This window comes from Pristis pectinata, chromosome 27, assembly GCF_009764475.1.
Source record: "Pristis pectinata isolate sPriPec2 chromosome 27, sPriPec2.1.pri, whole genome shotgun sequence".
Classification (NCBI taxonomy): Eukaryota; Metazoa; Chordata; class Chondrichthyes; order Rhinopristiformes; family Pristidae; genus Pristis; species Pristis pectinata.
In genome coordinates, this window is record NC_067431.1 from 20,099,929 (window position 1) to 20,125,126 (window position 25,198).

The 25,198-nt window shown below is 41.0% G+C and overlaps 1 protein-coding gene across 1 annotated transcript in view; it reads left to right on the forward strand.

Annotated features, from left to right (window-relative positions):
- Positions 1-5,213: 5,213 nt before the first annotated feature.
- The window catches only part of ube4a (ubiquitination factor E4A (UFD2 homolog, yeast)), a 45,992-nt gene continuing 26,007 nt past the window's right edge, over positions 5,214-25,198 (forward strand). The window contains exons 1-7 of the mRNA XM_052039986.1: positions 5,214-5,348; positions 16,389-16,550; positions 18,348-18,530; positions 19,790-19,902; positions 22,504-22,656; positions 23,029-23,188; positions 24,867-25,069. Of these exons, the coding sequence (XP_051895946.1) occupies positions 16,427-16,550; positions 18,348-18,530; positions 19,790-19,902; positions 22,504-22,656; positions 23,029-23,188; positions 24,867-25,069 (936 nt within the window). The 5' untranslated portion in view covers positions 5,214-5,348; positions 16,389-16,426. The remainder of the gene's footprint in view (positions 5,349-16,388; positions 16,551-18,347; positions 18,531-19,789; positions 19,903-22,503; positions 22,657-23,028; positions 23,189-24,866; positions 25,070-25,198) is intronic.

Genomic DNA, 25,198 nt, shown 5'->3' on the forward strand with positions numbered 1-25,198 from the left:
ATGTTATGTAGAATGTCCACTACAATTCCCTTTGACTTTAGTATGCTGGAACAGATTTTGTTTTACTTATATTGCATAGAGTGGAAACATAAATTATCTAGAAAACAATGCAATAACCATTTCAATCCTTTACACAAATAGAGTAAGTTTAAAAACATAGCTTGCGATTATTACAGTTATAGACCAGTGCAGCACAGGAACAGGCCTTTCAGCCCACAATTACAGTTATATTTAACAATTTCTTAAAATTAAGTTTTGTTTGTAAACAAGAAAAAATTCTTAGGTTTGTCTCTTTTTGGAAAAGTTAAACAATTAGCACAAAGTCACAAAATGGTTCATGCTTTACGATTTTCTTTGAACTAAAAAGGAACAAGTAACTTGATTTCATGGAATATCTACCACAGCTTCCAAGATGTATTTCACAAATATTGGTTTTCTTGGTGATGACTGGATGAGGAATGTTGGCCACAACAACAGCAAAACTCTTCTTGTTGTTTCCAACAGTGATATGGGGTGGCTCAGTTTAAATGTCTAATGCCTGTAAAGATGATGCATTAGCAAAACAGTGCTTCTTTGGTACTACACTGAGGAAGCCAAAGTGAAGATCGCTTCAATAGCTAGGCAGGCAGTCTCACGTCACCATCAGTAATTCTTTGATTGTCCAGTCAAAGTATCTCTTCATATTGGAGTTTACAGATTTTTGGACAATCCTTCCTAATGCTTGGTTGAAATGGTATTTTTGGTTGTCAAGTAGAATTCACTCCATAGATCTCTGTTGAACAGTCAAAGGGCTATAATTTGATCAAAGGAAAAAAAGTAAGACTTGCTGAATTTTAGTGTCTTTCATAATATCAGGATGTTCAAAAGTGCTTTACATGCCAAGTAAGTACTTTTAAAGTAAGTGAAAAAGAAACTGCAGATGCTGGAAACCTAAAATAAAAAAAGCAGGAAATACTCAACAAATCAGGCTGCACCTGTGGGAAGAAAAACAGAGTTAATGTTTCAGGTTGAATTGGAAAGGAGAGAGAAAGAAGCTTGTTAATCTGCAGAGAGGGTGGAGGAGGGGTATGTCCCTGATAGGGAAACCATGGTGATAAACTGTAAACAAGATTATCTGGTCAATGAGTGAATGGGAGCAGTTAGAGAGTGAGAACGTAGACAGAGGAACATAGACAAAGAATGTAGGAGTTGCAAAGTGTCGAGCAGGAAGACATGATCAGCAGGAGAGAAAAAAAGAAGAAAAGCCTGACCTGGCAGTCATGTCTTCCAGCCCTCTATTTCGCAATTCCTATATTGTTTTTTCTACGTACTCATTCTCTAACTGCTCCCATTCACTCATTGGCCAGTTAAAGTTTTTTTTAAAGAAACTTCATTTTATTTATACAGCATGGAAACAGGCCCTTCTGGCCCAATGAGCCTGCACCACCCAATTACACACACGTTAACCTACTAACCTGTACATCTTTGGAATGTGGGAGGAAACCAGAGCACCCGGAGGAAACCCACACAGTCACGGGGAGAACATACAAATTCCTTACAGACAGCAGCAAACTTGTTTACAGCTTATCACCATGGTCACCCTGGTTTTACCCTATCAGAGACATCCCCCTCTTCCACCTTCCCTGCAACTCAACAAGCTTCTTTTCTCTCTTTCCCAGCTCTGACAAAGAGTCTTTGACCTGAAACATTAAATCTGTTTCCCTTCCCACAGATGAGGTCTGACCTGCTGAGTATTTCCAACATTTTCTGTTTAAGTACTTCTAAAGTACAGTCATTATTATAATCTATGAATTGCAGCAGCCAATTTGTACCCAGTAAAATCCACAAGTACCAATTGGATGATGACCAGATAATCTGATGATATTGATTGAGGGATAAATATTGGCCAGGCCACTGGGGTGAACTCACAGCTCTTTGTCAACATATTGCTGTGGGATATGTTACGTTTACCAAGGTTTAATGACATCCAAAAGAGGTGACCTCAGATAATACAGCCTTCACTACTGCACTAAACTGTCAAGTTATGCTCCAGTCTCTGAATTGAGAGATGAATTCACAGCATTCAGATTCAGAGGCAAGTGAGTTCAGCGTTAAGCCAAGCATAAATAAATAAAATACTATTTTAATTGAATAGTAGAAACTGGACTGCCCCAAAGACATCAAACAAAATTTGACAATAAGCATCTAAATCATTGAAGTGAATATGAATGAATACTATCATTATTTGTCTCAAAACACACTTTCTCCAGTGCCCACTGGTAGCAAAAGACTTTGAGCATACTGGTTGATGCTGCATGCCATCACGGAGCATGGAAGAGAGGCACGCAGCCAGAGACAATTCAGATTTATTCCACCATTTGCTAACTCGTTGTGGCTGTTCTTGCTGAAATGTATTGGTGCTTGATATTAATAAATTATCATATCAAACACTTCCATGGTTTTGCTTTTCCATGTTTTAATGATTCTGCATGTCTGCAACTCCAGTCTCTTGTGCAACTTCAACTTGCTTTGCTCTATGTGCCATTTGTACCTTCACCTGTTTAGACCCTTCGCTTCAGATACTGCTCCCCCAAACCACTTCAGTTCTCCTTTACAAAGCACCATGATTAAGAGTTATTGAGGGCTTAGTATCTTTTTGTATTTCTCCAATTGCCTTGGAAACAATTTTTCATCCAGTTTCATTCCTATTTGATTATTTGTAGCTTGAATACTAGTAATGGCTTCCTTTTCTACTCCCACACCATTCCTGGAGATTATTCCTTCCTATTTTTATCCATATGCTACGTCTTGCCAATATTCTTCTTCTTAGGCACACCTTTGGGATCGAAAATCATTTGCTTTCACAGTACTGCATTTGCAGAAGGTTATGACCTGTTCACTAATTCTATAGGGAGAGTCAGTGAGATGCCAGACCAGCTATCCCTGATGGTGTAGCCCACTCCATGAAAATGGTTTCCCCTTTGTCCCACCAAAAGTAAGTGCATCCATTACTTTTTCCATTAACTGGTAACCTCGTGCTCATTGTGTCAATGACAATGTCAAAGCATCTGATTTCTTGAGCTACAACAGGTTTATTGCTGTTAGGATTGTCCATAAAGACACAAGAGACTGCAGATGCTGGATTGTCCATTGGGTTCCTGACATTCCAAGTCTCAAACTTAATATTGTGGAATGGAAATTGCTTGTGCATGGTTTATTTTAATGTTGGGTAGTTGCCCACAGGCTTCACAGTGAGATCCTGACCCATTGGCAAGGTGGACCAAGGTGACTGGGGACCTAACTCTGTTGCATGGATATTAATGCTCATGGATTGATGAACACATACATAATTGTGTCTCAGCACATATGTATTAACTCCCTCACACACAAAACCCCCATTAGTGCCATTCAAAATCAATGACAGTTTGCACAGTAAGTTCTCTTAGGCAGTTCTTTGGGGTCAAGGATGATGTGCCTCCATATTAGTTCTGTGGGTTCTGAGGTGACTAGTGAGGCCAATATGGATCAGCAGACTCTGCCACAGGTGGGGCAGGAGATGATTGACGAGGCCTGTAGATGGGTAGTGCGGGAAGTGGTGAACTTCTTCACCTGATTATCCTGGGTTTCTCTCTGCTCCTAACAAAGAATCTTGAAGTTCTCAGAAACATCTTGAACACTCCTTCTCCAAAGCTCTTGGACCAGAAATTCCCACGTTGGTGGGAATGCTACACTTTTTCAAAGAGGCTTTCGGGACATTCTTGAATCTTCTCCTCTGTCTACCTGGTAATTTCTTGCTGATATGGAACTCAGAGTGGTGCCTGTTCTGGGAGTATGGTGTCAGGTAGGCAAATGACATGGCCTGCCCTTGAAGTCAACTTAATATAATTAAAGCCTTGATGCTGGGGATTTCATCTGGGAGAGAACTCTGACATTAGTTCATTTATCTTGCCTGTTGATTGAGGATTTTGAGGAGACAATATCAGTGATACGTCTCTAGTGCTTCTGTACCCCTATAATCTCCTCCTTCCCTCTGATATATTTGCATTGCCCCAGTTCTGGCCTCATTAACATTACCAACACGTTGGTCATTCCTGCTTTCCAACACTCCACCACCTGCCAGCCAGGCTTGCCCCCCCCCCCCCACCCCCTCGTGGAATTTCCTCCCCAAGTCACTTTTTCCTGTAAAACCTAGGATGTTGATAGAATGCAGAACTGGGCTGAGGTGTAGCAGATGGAGTTCAACCCAGATAAGTATGAAGTGATACACTTCAGGAGATCAAATTCAAAGGCAGAATACAATGTTAATGGCAAGACTCTTAGCAGTGTGGAGGAACAGAGGGATCTTGGGGTCTACGTCCATAGATCCCTCAAGGTTGCCACGCAAGTCGATAGGGTTGTTAAGAAAGTGTATGGAGTGTTGGCCTTCATTAGTCAGGGTATTGAGTTCAAGAGCTGCGAGGTGATACCACACTTGGAGTATTGTGTTCAGTTCTGGTTGCCTCATTATAGAAAGGATGTGGAAGCTTTAGAGAGGGTGCAGAGGAGATTTACCAGCACGTTGCCTGGATTGGAGAGCATGTCTAATGAGGATAGGTTGAGGAAGCTAGGGCTTTTCTCTTTGGAGAGAAGGATGATGAGAAGTGACGATAGAGGTGTACAAGATGATGAGGCATAGATCAAGTGGACAGTCAGACTTTTTCCCAGTGTGACAATGGCTAACACATGGGGACATAATTTGAAGGTGATTTGAGGAAGGTATAAGGGGGATATCAGGGGTAAGTTTTTACACACAGAGTGGTGGGTGCGTGCAACGCACTGGCAGCAGAGGTTGTGGGGGAAGATACATTTGGGACATTGAAGAGACTCTTGGATAAACACATGAATGATAGGAAAATAGGGGGCTATGTGGGAGGGAAGGGTTAGATAGATCTTAGTAATCCTAGAGCAAGATAAAATGTCGGCACAACATTGTGGGCCGAAGGGCCTGTACTGTGCTGTAGTGTTCCACGTTCTAGCTCTTCAGCCAGCCTTTTGGTCAGCTGCACTACTGCCCTTCTGTAGCTAGGCCAAAGTTTTCTCCAACAACATCACCTTGAGACATTCTAGGCGCTACGGAAACTCAGGCCGTTGCTTCAATCCCTGGGGCACGGCGCCCCTTCAGAGTGACGCCATTCCGCCGGGTTACGCTGCGCGCGCGTGTGTGGGAGTCGCGCGCGCGAGGCGAGGAGTGGTGTCTGGACGCGCGCTCCCCGCGCAAGGCGGGAAGTGGCGTGAGGATGTGTGCGCGCACGCAGGCGGGGCAGGCGTACGCGCGGAGCCCGGGCCTTGGCGGACAGCGGAGCGCAGGCCGCAGTCGTCAGCAACAGCAGGTAAGCGCGGCAGGAGCTCGGGCAGTGTCATTTCCCTGTAGCTGCGGGCTTCGCAATTAATTCCTGAACTAAATGCGTAACATCAACCAAAGTAATTCCCACCCTTGTAACACAAGGCTCCCGCTTTGTCAAATCGGGGAAAAAAATCCGAGTCCTCACCTCAAGTGACTGGGTTTATTTACATGTCTGTGGGCCTCCGTCTTTAAATGTAATGGTGTTGGCGTTAATTGTTCTTTATGTGTGGTTTAATTATCTTTGTCCCTTTTTTTTGCTGGTATTCCTTTCGTTCCTATCTCTCTGGGCTGTACAGTTGCTCCCTTGTGCTCTCTCTAAGGATCACTGTAAATAATATTATGTTTTGAAAACAATATCTGTGGAGTTCCTGTTTTATGCTTTTGAGTGTTAATTGATGATTGTTGTGAGGCCTAGTTTTTCAGTCAGCTTGATATGCTGCGGCACACTGATTATCTGGCAGCCAGTCTTTTTTGCTAATTAATTTTTCTAATAGTTTTGGGGTGGTGTTTCTCCAAAGATATCTCTGAAACCCTGTGTGAGATTGGATGCTAATAGATGCAGACTAAAGCAGTTGAGTTGAACTTGAATCTGGATTTATGCTAATGGACTGAGTTAAAAAGCTTTAACTTCTGTGGTTTTAATGAAGTCTTACAATGTTGTTATCATATTCCCCACACTGTAATGAGTTTTCCTCCTCTCCCTCCTTTCTAGAAACCTTGTTTCAGCATTCTTTCTCGGTGGTAAGAGTTGAAGCATTGCTTCTCTTTGTTGGTCAGTTGTTTTGTTTAATTTGTTGGTTTTTCATTCAGTAGGGTTGGTTGGTTGTGAAGTGAATTAATTTACATTGGACAAGTTCTCCATAAAAAAGAAAGTTGTGTAGGAGGGGTGATACTGTAGGTAATTATAGGTTTTCAAAGAAATTGGACAATATACTCAATGAGCCTTATCACCCTGTCTAGAACAGTAAATCAGGATGACAAAGTTAATTCAAAGTGTCTATGGCAATAATATTTCAGTGAGAAATTGGCTAAAGGAGCTGGTGGAAGCAGTTAATGTTGATCCATTCAAGTAATGTTAAGTAGATGTATATTAGGACACTTGGAAATACATTATATTATTTTGAAATATTGCAGGTGATACAGAATGGTTGAGAGAAATGTGATTTTTGGATCTTGGTTGCAACACCTCAGTCAGAAACTTATGGGTTTGAGTCTCTCTGTAGGGGATTAAAAACAAAGTCAAGGTTAATGTTTTTGCACTGCACTACGTAACTGGAAAGTCATGCCTTTCAAATGAGACTTTAACCCAAAGCTTCATCAGCTGCCTGAATTGGACGTGAAAGATCGCATGTTGTTACTTTGGTACGTTCTTCCTGGTGTCCTAGCCAGTGATTATTTCCCTGGATGTTTAACCAACACACTTAAACAATTTATTTGGTCATTATCATGTACCTGCTGCAAATTGATTTTCTACGTGATTACAGTGCATTTGTTTCACGATTGTTTGTGATGTCCTTCATGATGTCTTGTGGGATTTTTATATTCATTTGTGATGTAGGCTTCACTGGTGAGGCTACGTGTGTTCCCCATCTCTGTTGTGATAAATTATCACATAAATTTAAATCTGTCTTCCTGTGGCTCCAAAAGCTTTGTACCACTCTGGCTTTATTTCTGTCACACGTTTGTTAGAAACTGATTGCCATGGTTAGTCAACAATTCATTAAGTGCATCACACAGCCACAAGGCTGGTAAAAAGACAAACATTTTTGTCTAACAATTCCATTGATGTATTTATCCCTCTGGCGTTGTTCTCTGTGCTTTCTTGCAAGGAGGAGGGTTAGAATTTAGAATAACCCGTTTTTTTAGATGAGATTACGCCAACTCCACTTATAATTTAGTGGATATAGAGAATAAATGGCAATCTCTTTCATGACCTCTGGATGCCCCAAAGTGCTTTAAAATCAGTGAACTTATAATACTGGAAAACCAGCAGTCAGCTGACTGAATGTTTGCGCAAACAACAATATGGTAATGACCAGAAAATCTTTCATTGGTTTTGGTTGAGGAATAAATATTGGGCAGGTCAGCAAAGATAATTCGCCTGCACTTCTTCACTCCCCTCCCCACCTGGGAAAGTAAACAGATTGAGCAATCATTGTTGAGCACCTGCATTCAATCTGCAGGAGCAACACTGAGCTTCCTGTTGCCTGCCACTTTAATATTCCCTGCCGGTCCCACTGTGACCTATCTGTCTTTGGCCTCCTGCACTCTTGCATTGAGGTCAAGTGCAAGCTTCATCTTCTGTCTGGGCAAGTTGCAGCCTTTGGGACTCGATATTGAGTTCCCCAACTTTAGGCAACTTTTTCTGTCTGGTTCAGTAATAGCCACTTCTGCTGTAAGTCATGCATCTGTAATAATGGCTCTGATTTTTTTATCTCTCCATTAGTACAGCCTGACCTATTGGTTAAAATGCTAATTTTAAAAAGTTAGTTAATTTTCACTTAATTTTAGTGAAAGAGACTCCCAGATGGTATGTTGCCTCCCAGGTGCCAGGGTCATAGACATCTTGGATTGGGTCCACAGCATTCTGAAGGAGGAAGGTGAACAGCCAGAGGTCGTGGTACATATTGGTACCAATGACATAGGTAGGAAAAGAGATAAGATCCTGAAGAGGGAATATAGGGAGTTAGGTAGGAAGCTGAAAAGCAGGACCTCAAAGGTGGTAACCTCTGGATTGCTGCCTGTGCCATGCGACAGTGAGGGAAAGAATAGGATGATTTGGCAGATGAATGCTTGGCTGAGGAATTGGTGCAGGGGGCAGGGTTTCAGATTTGTTGATCATTGGGATCTCTTCTGGGGAAGGTACGACCTGTACAAAAAGGATGGGTTACACCTGAACTGGAGGGGGACCAATATTCTTGCAGGCAGGTTTGCTAGAATTGTTGGGGAGGGTTTAAACTAGTTTGGCAGGGGGATGGGAACCAGAGTGATAGGTCAGAGGTTGGTTCACTTAGTGTACAAGTAAATGTAGAGTGCAGAAAGACTGTGAGGACGGATTGGCATTTGAAAGGGCAAAATTGCAGTCAGTTGGATGGGCTGAAGTGTGTCTATTTTAATGTGAGAAGTATCAGGAACAAGGTTGATGAACTTAGAGCATGGGTAAGTACGTGGAACTATGATGTAGTAGCCATTACAGAGACTTGGCTGTCACAAGGGCAGGAATGTCAGCTGGATATTCCGGGGTTTAGATGTTTCATAAATGACAGGGACAAAAGTAAAAGAGGTGGGGGAGTGGCTTTGCTGATCAGAGACAGTGTCACAGCTGTAGAAAGGGAGGATGTCCTGGAGGGATTGTCCACTGAGTCAGTGTGGGTCAAAGTCAGAAACAGGATGGGAGCGATCACACTCTTGGGAGCATTCTACAGACCCCTCCAATAGCAGTAGAGATGTTGAGGAACAGATCGGGAGGCAGATTTTGTAGTGGTGCAAAAATAACAGTATTGTCATGGGTGATTTCAACTTCCCTAATATTGATTGGCACCTCCTTAGTGTAAAGGGGATAGATGGGGTGGAGTTTGTTAGGTGTGTCCACAAAGGATTCCTGACACAGTATGTGGACAGTCTGACTAGAGGAGAGGCAGTACTGGACCTGGTACTAGGCAATGAGCTTGATCAGGTTTCAGATCTTTTGGTGGGAGAGCATTTTGGAGATAGTGACTATAACTCTTTGACCTTTACCATAGCCTTGGAGAGGCATAGGAGCAGATGATATGGGAAAGTATTTAACTGGGGGAGGGGGAATTATGATGCTATTTGGCAGGAACTTGGGAGCGTAAATTGGGAACAGATGTTCTTGCGGAAGTGCACAGTGGAAATGTGGAGGTTGTTTAAGGAGAACTTGCATGGGGTTCTGGATAGGTTTCTCCCATTGAAGCAGGGTAAGGATGGTAGAGTGAAGGAACTGTGGTTGACAAGAGATGTAGAATATCTTGTCAAGAGGAAGAAAGAAGCTAATCTGAGGTTTAAAAAGCATGGATCAGACAGGGTTCTGGAGAGTTACAAGGTAGCCAGGAGGGAGCTTAAGCTCTCCTGAGCTAGAAGGGGACATGAGAAGTCCTTGGTGAGTAGGATCAAGGAAAACCCCAAGGTGTTCTACACGTATGTGAAGAATAGGAGGATGACTGGAGTGAGGATAGGACTGATCAGGGATAAAAGAGGAAACGTGCCTGGAGTTGGAAGAGGTAGGGGAGGTCCTTAATGAGTACTTTGCTTCAGTATTCACCAGAGAGAGACCTTGACGTTTGTGAGGATGGCGTACGACAGGCTGATATGCTAGGGCATGTCGACGTGAGGAAAGAGGATGTGCTGGAACTTTTGAAAAACATTAGGATAGATAAGTCACCAGGGCCAGACAGGATATATCCAAGGTTATTACAGGAAGCAAGGGAAGAGATTGCTGCGCCTTTGGCGATGATCTTTGCGTCCTCACTGGCCACAAGAGTAGTGCCAGATGATTGGAGGGTGGCAAATGTTGTTCCTTTGTTTAAGAAAGGGAGTAGGGATAACCCTGGGAATTACAGACCAGTGAGTCTTTAGTGGTGGGCAAATTACTGGAGGAGATTCTTAGAGACAGAATTTATGGGCATTTGGAGAAGCATAGGTTGATTAGGGACAGTCAGGATGGCTTTGTGAGGGGCAGGTCATGCCTCACGAGCCTGATTGAATTCTTTGAGGATGTGATAAAGCACATTGATGAAGGTAGAGCAGTGGACGTGGTGTACGTGCATTTCAGTAAGGTCTTTGATAAGGTTCCTCATGGAAGGCTCATTCAGAAAGTCAGGAGGCACGGGATCCAGGGAAACTTTGCTGTGGGGATTTGGAATTGGCTCGCTCGGAGAAGACGGTGGTGGTAGATGAAGCGTATTCTGCCTGGAGGTCGGTGACCACTGGTGTACTGCAGGGATCTGTTCTGCGACCCCTGCTCTTTGTGATTTTTATAAATGACAGATGAGGATATGGAAGGGGTGGCGGGGGCGGTTAATAAGTTTGCTGATGATACAAAGGTTGGTGGTGTTGTGGATAGTGTAGAAGGTTGCTGTAGATTACAACAGGATATTGATAGGGCTGAGAAGTGCAGATGGAGTTCAACCTGGAAAAGTGTGAAGTTATACACTTCGGGACATTGAATTTGAAGGCAGAATACAAGGTTAATGGCAGGACTCTTAGCAGTGTAGAGGAACAGGGGGATCTTGGGGTCCACATCCATAGATCCCTCAAGGTTGCTGCACAGGTCGATAGGGTTGTTAAGAAGGCATATGGTATATTAGCCTTCATTCGTTGGGGTATTGAGTTCAAGAGCTGCGAGGTAACGTTGCAGCTCTATGGAACTCTGGTTAGATCACACTTGGAGTATTGCGTTCAGTTCTGGTCTGCTCATTGTAGGAAGGATGTGGAAGCTTTAGAGAGGGTGCAGAGGAGATTTACCAACTTGCTGCCTGGATTGGAGAGCATGTCTTATGAGGATAGGTTGAGTGAGCTAGGGCTTTTCTCTTTGGAGAGGAGGAGGATGAGTAGTGACTTGATAGAGGTGTACAAGATGATAAGAGGCATAGATGGAGTGGACAGTCAGAGACTTTCTCCCAGGGCGACAATGGCTAACATGAGGGGACATAATTTTAAGGTAATTGGAGGAAGATATAAGGGGGACATCAGGGATAAGTTTTTTACACAGAGTGGTGGATGCGTGGAACACACTGCCTGCAGAGGTTGTGGGGGCAGATACATTTGGGACATTTAAGAGACTCTTAGATAGACACATGAATGATAGAGAAATGGGGGGCTATGTGGGAGGGAAGGGTTAGATAGATCTTAGAGCAGGATAAAATGTCAGCACAACATTGTGGGCTGAAGGGCCTGTACTGTGCTGTAATGTTCTGTGTTCTAATACATTGCATGGACAAAGTATAACGATCATCTAACATTAACCCATTTGACCTGGCCTTGACTTACCACAGATATTTCCTTTCTACTGTCTGTCTCCTCCAACCTTCTCTGCAATTTAAAAATAACTTGTGGTTTCTGTCTTTCCCAGTTCTGATGCAGGATCTCCAACCTGAAATGTCAACTGTTTCTCTTTCCACAGGTGTTTCCTGATTGGTTACGTGTTTCCGGCGTTTTCTGTTTTTGGTCCTGTTGCAGGGTCTCAACCCACCATTCATTTGCCGCCTCAGATGCTGCTTGACCTTCTGAGTTTTTCCAGCAGTTCATTTTTTTTTGCTCCATTAATTCAATTACTGCACTTTGATCTTGGTGTCCCTGAAAAACCAGTTTGCTACAACTTGGTTTTTGTTTGGACCAGTAATGGGATTAAAGGTGTGCACATTTTTACAGTGTATCTCCATGTTCTGAAGATTATGGAAAGTAGGGCACGTCATATCAACCAAATGAAACTGGGGTTAAAAAATAAACTGCTGGAAGAACTCGGTGGGTCAATCTGCAGAGACAAAAGAGATGTGTTGAGACCCTGGATCAGGGTTGTGGTGGGGGCAGAAGGATTGGGGACAGGAAAAATGGCCATGTCATTTCAACTCGCCGCCTTATTCCCAAAGTGACTGACTGTCTGTCCTCGGCCTTTTCCACTGCCACGGTGAGGCCAAATGCAACAGGAAGCACAGCACCTCATATTCTGCTTGGGTAGCTTTTGACCCAATGGTATGAATAGTGAATTTTCCAATTTCAGGTAACCAATACCTCCTGTGTTCTAATCCCACTGCCAGCAGTGCTCCTAGGTTCCCTCTCCCTTTCTTCACTTCCATTCCTTTCTCACCCACGGCTCCATCTGCCCATTAGTATGCCTCTTGTTTCCACCTATCACCTACCAGCTCCTGGCCATCTTCCCTCTTTCACCATCCATTCCCACCCCATTTCTGATGCAGAGTCTTGACCTGGGACATTAACACATCCCTTTTGCCTCCACAGAAGTTGCTTGACCTGCTGAGTTCATTTTTTTTTTGCTCCAGATTCCAGCATTTGCAGTCTCTTGTTACTTAGAACTTGGGTTTAGTCAAATTGAGGTGCTGTTCTATATTGCTGCTGTTTAATCATTCACTGCATTAATTACATGTGGTGCTTTTTCATTTTCTTTTCTGGGTTGGTCAATCCCATCTTGAAAACTGAGGAAAATATGACATTAAAATCCCAAGGTTAAGGAGGGAAGAATGTTCTTTCTGATCCATTGACCAGCTCTGTTGAAGTGTGTGTGTGCGCGCGCACGCACATGCGGTTTGGGTTGGAATTGTCTGTGATATCCCATGGATGAATACCCTGATTTGTGTCATTATTCAACTTTGAGTCCTGACTTTTTTTAGGGGTCAGCCGTGCTGTAGCTCAAAGTAATTCCCTTTGGTCACTGCTGTTTCTATTTGTCCAATATCGATTCCACTTTTTCTCCTCATAGGGATACATATCATTCATCTTAATCCAGAAGGCTCAGTTCTAAATTGATGGGTCACAGCACAAATTCACCAACAACTTAGCAATCTTATTTGGAATGATGTTAAAAAATGGGAAATGAATAAAAGGGCCAACTGAGAAACTCAGACCTTGTGATACTGATACAGATCCAAAAAGTATACTGAAATAACAAATGGTAGATAATAGTGGATAGAAGACAAATTCAGAGTTTCCTTTCACAGTTTGAAATTATGAAATGGTATTAGCTTATGCAGACACTAATGCATTTAGAACTTAGAATAGTACAGCACAGAACAGGTCCTTCGGCCCACAATGTTGTGCTGACATAGCTAATCCCTCCTACCTACAGAATGCCCATATCCCTCCATTTTCCTCTCATTCATGTGCCCATCCGAGCCCCTCTTAAAAGCCCCCAATGAATTTGCCTCCACCACCCTATCAGGCAACGCATTCCAGGCATCCACCACTCTATCAGTAAAAAAACATACCCCTCACGTCTGTTCTGAACCTACCCCCTCTCATCTTAAAAGCATGCCCTCTGGTATTGGATCGCTCAGTAATGGGAAAAAGATTTTGCTTGTCCACCCTATCTATGCCCCTCATAATTTTATACACTTCCAACAGATCACCCCTCGGTCTCCGCCGCTCCAGAGAAAAGAGCCCAAGTTTGTCCAGCCTCTCCTGATAACACATGCCCTCTTATCCAGGCAGCATCCTAGTAAACCTCCTCTGCACCTCTCCAAAGCCTCGACATTCTTATATTTCTATGATATTCTCATGTCTGTCATTTAAAAAAAACTGTCCTCTTTAATGTGATACTTACTAGAATTCAATTTGATTGTGAAAGAGAGCGATAATTTTGTATATTGCCAGCAGTTTCACCAGGGGAGAGTATGTTAGTTTATTTGTTGACTACCAAACACCAGAGCCAGTGTTGTGGTATTCAAGTAGTAGTTTGTACTCTCCTTTTCCTCCACACTGTGCAGTTTATAAATATTGTGGGAAGTTTTGGCATGCAAGGCCAAAATAATCATTTAATAATCATTGAGTCTTTGAATAATTCTCCATGTGTTTACACTAGTATAATTTCCACAAATTATAATAATTAATGTGAAGGGGTAGAATCATCTTTATGTAAAACTTCTCTATAAAGTTACGGAGTGACAGGTAAATTATGAAATTTGGTAAGTAAACTTAACACTTCAAGCATAGTTTTAGAATGATTTTCAAAATAATCCATTAGTCTGATTATTGGTCTCTATATTCATATCTTGCATTCTGTTCTTGAACATTACTTCTTTCATTACTTCTCCTTCCTTTCTTGATCTCTATAACCTTTTGAAAGATGGCCTTCTAGGTTTGTTCATTGAAAGACTTCCCTTTCAGCCTCTTCTTTACTACCTTGTTTTCTGTTTTCACATTATAAGTTCATTACTCGAGTTCATGCTCCAGCAGCACAGTTTCTCATAGTCGTACAACATGGAAACAGCCCCTTCGGCCCAACTCATACATGCAGACCTAGATGTCTATCTACACATCCCATTTTCCTACATTTGGTTTATATCCCTTTATTCCTTTCCTATCCATGTACCTGTCCAAATGCTTTTCAAATGTTGTGACTCTACCTGCCTGTACCACCACCTCTGGCTGCTTGTTCCATATAGCCACAACCGACAGTGTAGAAATCTTGCTTCTCAGATCTTAGAACCGTAGAACAATACAGCACAATACAGGCCCTTCAGCTCACCATGTTGTGCTGCCCTTCAAACCACTCCTAAGACTATCTAACCCCTTCCTCCCACGTATCCATCTATCTTAAATTCCTCCATATGCTTACCTAACAATCTCTTGAACTTGTCCAATGTATCAGCCTCCACCACCACCCTAGGCAGTGCATTCCATGCACCAACCACTCTCTGGGTGAAAAACCTCCCTCTGACATCTCCCTTGAACTTCCCACCCATTACCTTAAAGCCATGTCCTCTTATTTTGAGCATTGGTGCCCTGGGAAAGAGGCGCTGGCTGTCCACTCTATCTATTCCTCTCAATATCTTGTTTTCCTCTATCATGTCTCCCCTCATTCTTCTCTCCAAAGAGTAAAGCCCTCGCTCCTTTAGTCTCTCATCATAATCCTTCCTATAATGAGGTGACCAGAACTGGACACAGTACTCTAAGTGTGGCCTAACCAGAGTTTTGTAAAGCTGCATCATCACTTCGCGGCTCTTAAACTTGATCCCCTGACTTACGAAAGCTAACATCCCATAAGCTTTCTTAACTACCCTATCTACCTGTGAGGCGTTTCTTCTTTAAACATTTCCCTTCTCACCTTAAACCTGAGTCTTCTAGTTTTAATCTCCCCTACCCTGAGGTGAAAAAACTGACTATCTACCCTATCTGTGCCCTTCATAATTGTATAAACCTCTATAAGGTCATGCCTCCGCCTCCTGCAGTGAGAACGGTCCCAGCCTGGTGAATCTCTTCCGTGCTCATTCTAGCGTTACCACATCCTTTCTATAATGTAGTGACCAGAACTGCACACAATATTCTAAGTGTGGCCTAAATAATGTTTTCTGCTCCTGGTTGCATCATTCTCTGTTGTTAACTTAGTTGGGATATGTTGTATAGCCACTCAGGTGACAATTTACTCTGGTTATGTTGCAGAGTTAGATACAGAAGTAATATTCGGAAAGGATGTGCTTCAGTTATTGATGTATTTCTTCCAAGGTCAGCTGGAAGTGATTGTTGTGATCAATATTTAAGTTTGTTTTTCATGTCGAATTCTAGAAATTGCGTTAATATCAAATTCTTTAGGTCTCACTGCCTCTTATGAGAAGCATCTGGAAGTCCTGCTTAACCTGTCTTTTTACAGACAAGAGTTTTCTTTTTAAGGAATCTTCCTGTTGCTTATTTTAAATTATGAATTTTCTTAAAACACAACCCTTTGTGGCATTGAGTCGTATACTGACCAGTCAGGTTCAGTCACTGGCTTGTGCTTTGACAGCTGATCTCAGCCAGGATAGCAGTTGAGCATTTAAAATTGATTTTCAGAGCCTTGGCTTGGTTAAGAGAAAATCAGTCAGTGTTCAACTCCATGATCCGGTATGGCATACTAATATTTCTCACCAGGGAGCTAAAGATACTCCTTTTACTATACTGTGTGTTCATATTTTTCAGGGATGGGGGAGGAGGAGGAGGTGGTGGTGGATGGGACAACACTTTGCTACCAGATTGACTATTGCATCTGAAGTGAAAACTCTTGGCCACGGTTTTTCCTTTGGTTCCCTACAGTCTGTACGCAGGGGTGGTTCAGATTAGCCAAAAGCAGGTTATTTTACTGAAAGCTTGTTTACTTAACTTAGAAGCAAGGGTGATTAACTTTGATGGGTTATTGCACAGAATAGCTGTCTGTCTCCAGCAAAGGAGAAAATTAATGCAGTTTGGTGTTTTGCTGTGTTGTCTGTACATATTGTGACATGCCCAAATAGTTTTCTATGTCAGCACTGCCACACAGCAGTGATGAATTCATGTATGCTTTGCATTGTCTTTCTCACAGCCTGCTTTGGAGCTGGATGGAGTGGGCTTTGAAGAGAAATGACTGACCAGGAGAATAACAATAACATATCTAGCAACCCCTTTGCAGCTCTCTTCAGTTCTGTGGCTGATGCCAAACAATTTGCCTCTGTTCAAAAGCAGCAACCCCCTGAAGTCCCACCAGGTAAGCATACTGGAGGTCTTTTAAGACTGTTTCCCAGCTACTAGCAGATTGTTGAAAGCAAGGTTTGCAAAGCTTGTGTAGTTCACCTGCTTGTGACGTTTCATTTCCATCTTGGATATGTTAAAATATGAATTTAACTGCAGCTTTAGGCAATGCAGCAAGCAAGTAGGTAGAATTAGCAGCTTGCCGTTTTAAGTATATACATTGACAATTTTTCATGTGAATTCATGTTCTAGGTGAGGCTCTAACTTTGTCAAATGTTGTTATTCAAAAATCTTGTGTTGATTCTCAGTTTTTTGGTTTGTTATGGCACAGGGATCTGGGCATCAGGACATATTGCCCATTTCTCGATGCATCAGTCATGTTGTGCAAAAGCCAAATGCAGACCAAACATTTGGGCATTGGTAGCTGCTTTCATATTTAGTTTCACTGATATCAGAGCACAAATTATCCTGTACTTGTAGTATAATTCATTAAAATTTGTGGTTAGATGGAAGAGTTCTCAACTTACAACCTTTGTAAATGCAGTCTTTATACTTGAAAGCACCTTCAGTAGCAGAAAAGATAAACATCAGCTTTGGCTTTCCTATTGTAAAATAGATAATACAACTGCTTCATCTTCACGGTAAGTGATTGTCATTTTTAATTTAAATTACCTTACAAGTTGGCAGATTCTGGTTCTCACATCCCTACTACCAGCGGTATTATTCAAGATCATTGCTCATTGTTTGAGATTCTAAAGAGGTGCATTATTTAATCTAATGCAGTGTTATATATTTCACAGTATTGCAATGTACTGTCACTGATTTATATTGATGTAACTTCTGGGTTCACAGCACAATAAATGAGTGACAATACATTTCTCAGTTAGAGCCTGGGTTGTGACATCTCAACTGATTGGAGCTGTGATTCTGATTGTTCAACATCTCTGTCCAATTAGTAAGATAAGGGTAGATGATTTAATAAACTTGGAAGTTTGCATGGTGATGTGGAACTTTAAATGTGTGAATTTGGAGAACTCCTGGCGAGATGACTAGTGTTCACACAACTGATCTGAGGAGAGGGACTCTAATGTCCCTTCATTAGGGGTATTCATAAGCAGTCTCCTGTGTTTAACAGGAAGATGGTTGGAGAATGACGCTTATTTTAAAAAAAAGTTATATCTGTCCCTTTAGAAAGCAATGGAAAAAGCTGATGATTACCAGTTTTTGGAAAGCCATAATTAAATCATTAAGAATGTAGATTTTCCATTGAATGGGTTGTAATTAAGAAAAATAATTCCCATCAGAAGCAGAAAAAGTCAAGGAAATTGAAGGATATGATCTCCATAATATCTGGCCTTTGTTGTCTGGAGTTTGGGCTTGTTTTTGTATTCAAGTGGATGTTGGAATGGTGAAAGTGAAGCAGAAGATTATGGAAGTTTGCCTACTACTCTACACTGCACAAAGGTAGAAGCTCAACGTGTGCTTCATAATTGGAAGAGCACAGATTTAAGTGAAATCTTGGTATTATTAACTAAGGTTTCAAAGTAGTGATTGGTAATGTAAAACGTTATATATATTTGTAACTGTAGGATATAAGAGGAAGTGAATTGAGTGGGGTGAAGATGCAACTAATTTTGACCCTGTGCTCACTGGATATGGCAACCTCCATCCAGAGTTTGTACCTAATGAAATCAGCTAACCCAGTATCAGAACAAACTGTAGAAGGATTTAGTGTCATTTGAAAATTGGGTACTTATCTAGCAGTAAACAATCATTTTGTGATTGCACAAATTGAGTGTGTTATTAATTTCAGTCCATCCAGGATCTCCAGAAGAAGCTTACGACAGTGAAGATTCTGACATCAGTAGTATTGAGAGCATTGACAATGACTCGATTACAGACTCCAATCGTGCATTTCGTTCCCAAAAGGAAATATGTGAACAACTCAACATCAACCACATGCTTCAGCGCATCTTTCTTATTACACTTGACAACAGTGAGTATCAAGTGTGTTTTGCTTATGTGCATTTTATACTGATGATAAGGAATGTTAATACAAGGTGAAAGAATTGAACAATTTAAATTTCATGCACCAGTGGCAGTATGACATATTATTAGATAAAATATATTGTACATAAGATACAAAGCAATGTTCCTCCACTCTGTCCCAGCAATGTTCTTGAATCCCAGTTGTCAGAAGAGCGAAAGGCATTCAAGACTGCACCTGAGTTGTTTACTATTTCTTGTATCTGCATAAGGCTGCCGGTTTGCTGTTGATCTGGGAATGCTTTTTTAGCTGTGGCCCTGCAATTATTCGATAAGTAAATTTTAAAAGCAGAAAAGTTTGCAAGTCTGCAGGTATAAATAAATTTATTGCTGTGTAGAAATGCTCTAGTGTTTTAGCTTGCTGTTCTGATTCTTGAGCTTGTGAATTGAATGTAACTCAAGTAATCCAAGCAAATGTAATCTTAACTTTCCATCTTAATTGTCTACAATGTAATGGCTGTTGCTGTCAATACCTCATTCAGTATTAATTCCTCAGTTTGTCTGTAACATCTAGTTTATTTGCAAGGAAAAAGCTCCTTGTATTACAGAATGGAAGACCATATAAATTAGCCCAAGGCAAAAACAGAAACTGTTAGAAATACTTAACAGATCACACAACATCTATGGAGAGAGAAACAGACAAGCTTTGTTTTGGTTATTCACTTGCCAAGAAAACAATTTGCCAAACGTCGCCTAATATCAGATTTAAAAATAGCAATGAGACGTGATTTGGTAAATGTGGCATGCTTGGGTGAAACAAGTGCTTTGGACCCAAGGGCTTTGTTGCTACTTTTTTTTCTTCTATATCACGTCTTCGTCTGTCATGGCCAGTTGATAAAAATTGATTCCTGCCCTGCCTTTCACCCCAGCCCCCCAATATTTTTGCATCCCACCTTATTTGTCCTGCCTTCTCATATTCTCTATCCTGCTATTCCCTCATTATTCATATCATGCCCTATGTTAACGTTCCACGTCATGTTGTCTCATATTCTACGTCCCATCTGAATATTATTTATTAGCTATTGCTTATTAAATGTGTTATTGTATTTTCATACATTCTCTATATGCAATTAGCCCCTTGTTTCTTTTCCTTAATTTTAATCTAAATGCAACAATTTACGTTATTGAAATTGACTGCAGGAGGTCTGTTTATGAACTAAACTTCTGATAAGTGACATTGAGATTAAAGTCATTTTAATATATTTATAGGTGATCCGATTTTGAAGGGGGGGAATGGAATTCCACCGCGCTGTGTGTTTTTGGAGGATATGGCCATGGATCTGGATGGACAGGACTGGCTTGACATGAACAATGTTGAACAGGTATGAATGTTTTCAAACAGTTTGTCCTTTTCAATGGAAGGAGTTGATATCTGTATACCTGAGTATCTTAATGTATTTGGACACTCTAATATTTAAGTCATGTAGCTGAGAAGGATCTGATTTGTGGCACTTAAAACATCAGGAATTAATTAGCTGGTCACAAATACAGGGGTGGGTCCAAAAAGAGGGCGGTGGTAGTCAGGGCAAAGTGGTTGGTCTTGCCATGTTGTGGAGCAGGCTCGATGGACCAGCTGATCTCTTCCTGCCCATCAGTTTTGTCTATCTGCATCTCATTGATGCTGCTCGGGCCAGAGGAGCATATCATAAGCTCTTGGTTCCTGAATGTTGACTGTGACCTCTGCTTGATACTAGTATCCTCCACTTACCACCACTCCCCTCCTGTTAGCAATAAGAATCCTTTCTTTGCAGTAAGAATTCTTGTTTTTTTTGTTATAATGTTATATTCTAGAACCACCACATCTGGAAATCTTATCTACGGCTTTGTCACCTTCAAAGAGCAAGTTCCTGCATTTTATATTCTCTTATGATTCATTATTTTAAAACACATCTGCCACTACAAATTCTGTGTCTGACAGAAGAACTTCTGTTCTGTTACTGCCCCCGATTCTTTCTCACAGTATTTTTTACAGGATGGACAACCCCTCCCCATAACTTGACCTTCACGTTCAAGAATACCCTGTAACCCCATGGACCCTCTCATAAGTAATGCTACATTTATTCAATAATACAAAGTTCAACGTTGAGCATAGGATATTCATTTTGGCCTTGAAGTCAAATGCTGAAATGAAAGGGAAAACGAAACAAATCCAGATGTGGTGCACCCACATAGACCATTTCCAGACTTCCTTGTCACACAGTCCCATGAGAGAAGTAAAAACTCCCAAGAGAAGTAAAAACTCCCAAGAGCAGTCAGAAAAATAGCTGGAGAAATTCTGCTCCAACCCTTGGAGGCAGCTCAGCAAAGCTTGACATGACTGACCCCTTATGCAGCTAAAGTCCTCTTCCTTCAGGCATTTTTGCATAGTGAGCTGAAACCTACCACATCATGGTGCCCTTTTATTCCAAAGGGTAATGACACTGGGAAAAGTAAGACTAACTCTCTTCTTGTACATGTATGCCATATCAGCCAAATGAATTCAATTCCTTTGTTGTTTTATATATCTCAATCATATTCCTCTGAGCCTGTGTTTCTTCAAGTGGTGCTGACTCTGAGCAGCTCCACAACAAAACTTTTAAGGCTATATATCATCGTGGCCTTCTCCATTTTTTGAACTCCTTTTTTGCAACTTGCAACCTAAAATGGACCCAATACACTATATAGATTTGTCAAAGTCTTGCATCTCATCCACCAAGACCTGATTCAGTCCGTGATCTAGAAAGAAAAGTTAGCGATAATTTATCTTTCTGCCCATATACCATAAATGTTTTTCTTGTAACTGCTACTTTGCTGCTACTCATCTGAGTAAGAGTGCAAGCTATTTTGCTTTTTAATCTTCCCCTGCCTAACTCCTAATTTGTTGTATTCTATTTCATTAATGAGAAGGATATGCAGATATAGTGGTCACATCTTTGCCTGTGGCATGCTGTTACTGATGATCAGGGAGCATACAAAAATGACTTGGGAGTCATTTTTATCCCATATTCAAGCAATCCATCCCTCTACTTAGTAAATCTTTCTGCACTCACAACTTTTTCAGTCAGGGTCTAGATCTTATTATAATGCGGTTTTGAAGTTGTCACTTAGTTTGTGTGTTTCATGATTCTGATCTGTAAATTAATGTTTCTGCATATGTAATTTGAAGGGTGGCAGCAAACCTGTGCCTGAGGTATAATGCTGCCTCTCAAAATTGATTTCCTTTGAGGAAAAACTGCTGGTTGTGCATATGCTGCTTAAATTGAAAGACAATCAAACCTCAAAAATCAAGGGCTTCAATCTGCAAATTTATGTACTTTAGTTCAAAAATAGAATAATTCACTACCTTGGTCATGCTCTGATGAATTTATCTGGTCGATGATATAAAATGATAAGTTTTGGTTTATTTTTAATGTTTATTTTATCCATAAGATGTTTAGGGAACCTTGTGACATGATCAAAAAGGTTTTTTTGGGAAACGGTTCTCACATCTGAAAAGTGAGAAGGCACCGTGTAATAGCAAGTTTTTTGAGAAAGCAAATTGGATTAAAGAATTTTGTTCAGCTTCAAATTTTTTTTTGTTTTGTTGAGAATGGGATGAATTAGTTTTACTCTGGTGCAGACCTGTAAGCTTGCTACTTATTAAAAAAGTTTTTGTGTATAAATTCCAATTAAAGCTAGAATGTCCTGCAGTTAGCATTTAGTACAATTCAGTTGTATCTTTAGTAGTGTACTGACAGTACATTATCTGGAAATGGCATCTTCAGACTATAGTAAGTTTGGTGAGTATAGGCAATGTTGTGAGTTTTGATCAGCATTTTGCCTCAATGAAAGGTAAGGAGTTCAGAACAATGGACATTAAGGGACCTGGAATTATGACCTCCTCATCCTTTGTCTGAAATCAAGAATAGCAAACATTAACTTTAGATTACGGTTTACTTTAACAGGCTTTGTTCAGTCGAATGCTGATTCCAGAACCAGGAACTCATTTGATCTGGATGACACCAGGAAACATTATTAATGTAACTGCTGATCGAGATGCTGGAGAGAAGGAAGTTATGAAATACCTGTTTGCTTGTTTCCGAAGAGTGAAAGGCGAGGTATGCACATCCAAGTAACCTGTATGCCTGAATTCATGGGCACAGTAACCCTCCTTTTGTCATTCAGTTGACTTTTCTTCATCTGTGTGACGAGAAAATGAATAGCGGAATCATTTCCATTCAGTGGCCATCGTGCTTCAGCCTCGGCCACACTGAATGTCTCAGTTCACACGTGAAGGCAATTTCAGTGCTTTTGCCTAAGGAGGTATAGTCCAGATGGACATATTTAAAGAGGCAAAGAAATTTATAACTTCTTTGAGCCCGTGAGTTAAAATCTGTACTGGAAATGAGTTTTTTTACTATTTGGAAAGTATTACATAATTGTACCACTTTTTCTATTCTGCAGTTTGAAAAAAAATATTTTCTCAATAGATTACAAAGGTCCCAGAAAACCTATTGACATACGCTGTTCGTTGTAAGGTGCTCACTGTGTCTAATGCACGCACTGCCCTTCTCACACCTGAGATCTATGCCAATCAGAATATCTACGAACAAGTAGTTGATTTGCTTCTTGAAGGAGTAAGTGGACCACGTAAGTAAATATTCCAGCTGTGTTGTTTGTGTGAGTTGCTGAATCATTTTGCATTATGTTCTGTATTTTGAGACTTGGTGGATGTGGAATGATATATTTGTGAATTTTTGAATAAGAAATTGCATTTGTACTACACCTGTCATGAACTCGAAGTCTCAAAGTCCTTTATGGCCAGTGCAGTATCTTTTGAAGTGATTAGCATTTCTAGTCACAGTTAATGGTTGAATAACGTACTCAGTTGTTCCATTATTTGTCATTGCCCAAGAAATTCAGTCACAATTGATTTGAGGAGCAAAATTGTTCAGTAGGTGCAAATAGCAACTACAGGTCAGGTTAGCATACGATGAGAAATTGATTTTTGCCCTCCATAACCTGCAATGGGGGCAGCTGGACATACAGCAATGATGTCAGCTGGGGTGCTGTGTATGTTTGACATTGTTCTGCAAAATTGGAGCCTGGATGGGTGACAAGGGAGATACCTGGGTCTCAACAAAACCAGACCTTGCCAGAGGGATACAGGGCTGCTAGAGTGCAAGTTAAATCGATTGTCTTTATCTGAGCTGCATACAGAGTTTGCCACTGAAATCATCCATAGAATCGTTAGGATATGTCCCTCCTTTGGGGAGGGTACCCAAATCCCAATGATAATCCTCCTGAGTACCCATTTCCACTGCCATGATGAAAATCTAAATGAAAACTGCAGATGCAGGAAATCTGAAATGAAAACAGAAAATGCTGGAAATAGTCAGTAGGTTAGGCAGCATCTGTGGAAAGAGAACTGCTGTGATGCCAGGTCATGTGTCAGATACATTGGTTGTCCACTCCTGTTTCTAACGTGCCATTCATTGTTTGGGCAAACCACATCAAGCCCAGTCTTGGAGCAGTGGTTCCCATTGATATTATGTGTCTATATTCATTCATTATACATTGTGTGCAAGGAATTATTTAGAATTTACAATTAACTACACATTTTTAATTCACTAGCTTTGGGGAAATCAGTACAAAATTTTATTCATTAGGTTGTTGCATGGATTGCTTCACTAAATGCATACTACTATTTAAGCTGAGGATGATATCTGGAGAGGACAGGACATTTGATGAGTTTTGACTGTCAAGTACAATGTTTGTAGACAAAGCAAAAAATAGTGCAGCTGGAGGAGTGAGGGGGGTCGAGTGGTGCCAAATGTTCTGAAATCCAGATTTCTGGACTCTGTATGAAGTCCAGCAATGTTATTTGTGGATGGAATTGATGTAGAGGCTCCTTTAACCTGCAAGTAAAAGTCTTAAATTAAAAAAAATCCTTGAAGGAACATTGGTGTGCTCCAGAGTTGGAGGCACCTAGCATGATGAAGAAATAAGGCCTAGACTGTTGCTATTGCTTCAAGCTTAACGAGCGTGCAAGGAAGTGGGATGAAATGTGGCTGTGTGTGTCAACACCCTTGCTCCTTCTGGCAGCAAAGACTCAGTGGGTCAAATAGATGCAGATGTGGAGCGTCATTTAATCCATCATGGTCAAACATCCAAATTCGATTAAGTTTCCACTGTCTACACAAGAATTTTAAGTTTTTAAATAATTTGAGGTTTTGAAACCAACACACTTCATGGAAAGCTATTTTGTCATAAGCCGTTCTACTTTTTTAAAATAAAATTCATCATATAATCTCTGTTACTTATACAGAGTTTGAAGATGTTGCTGAGTTCATGGATGAAGTAATAATTATGTTAAAGGCAGATGAGGAGGTCAGGACATTCAATGAAGTCATATTTCCAGTGTTGGACATAATATTGCACCGTATCAAAGAGTTGGATCTCTGCCACATGATGCTGTATGGCTATCTGGATATTCTTCTTTATTTCACCCGGCAATTTGATCTAGCACAAGTAAGAAATCTCTAAAACTCTATCCTATTTTATATATACAGCTGCTGGTGTTTTTTTTTAGTTTGGCTCGGCTTCTGTTAGCTTAATGTAAAATGTAATTGAGTTTTGTAGTCTGTTAAATGCATTCCC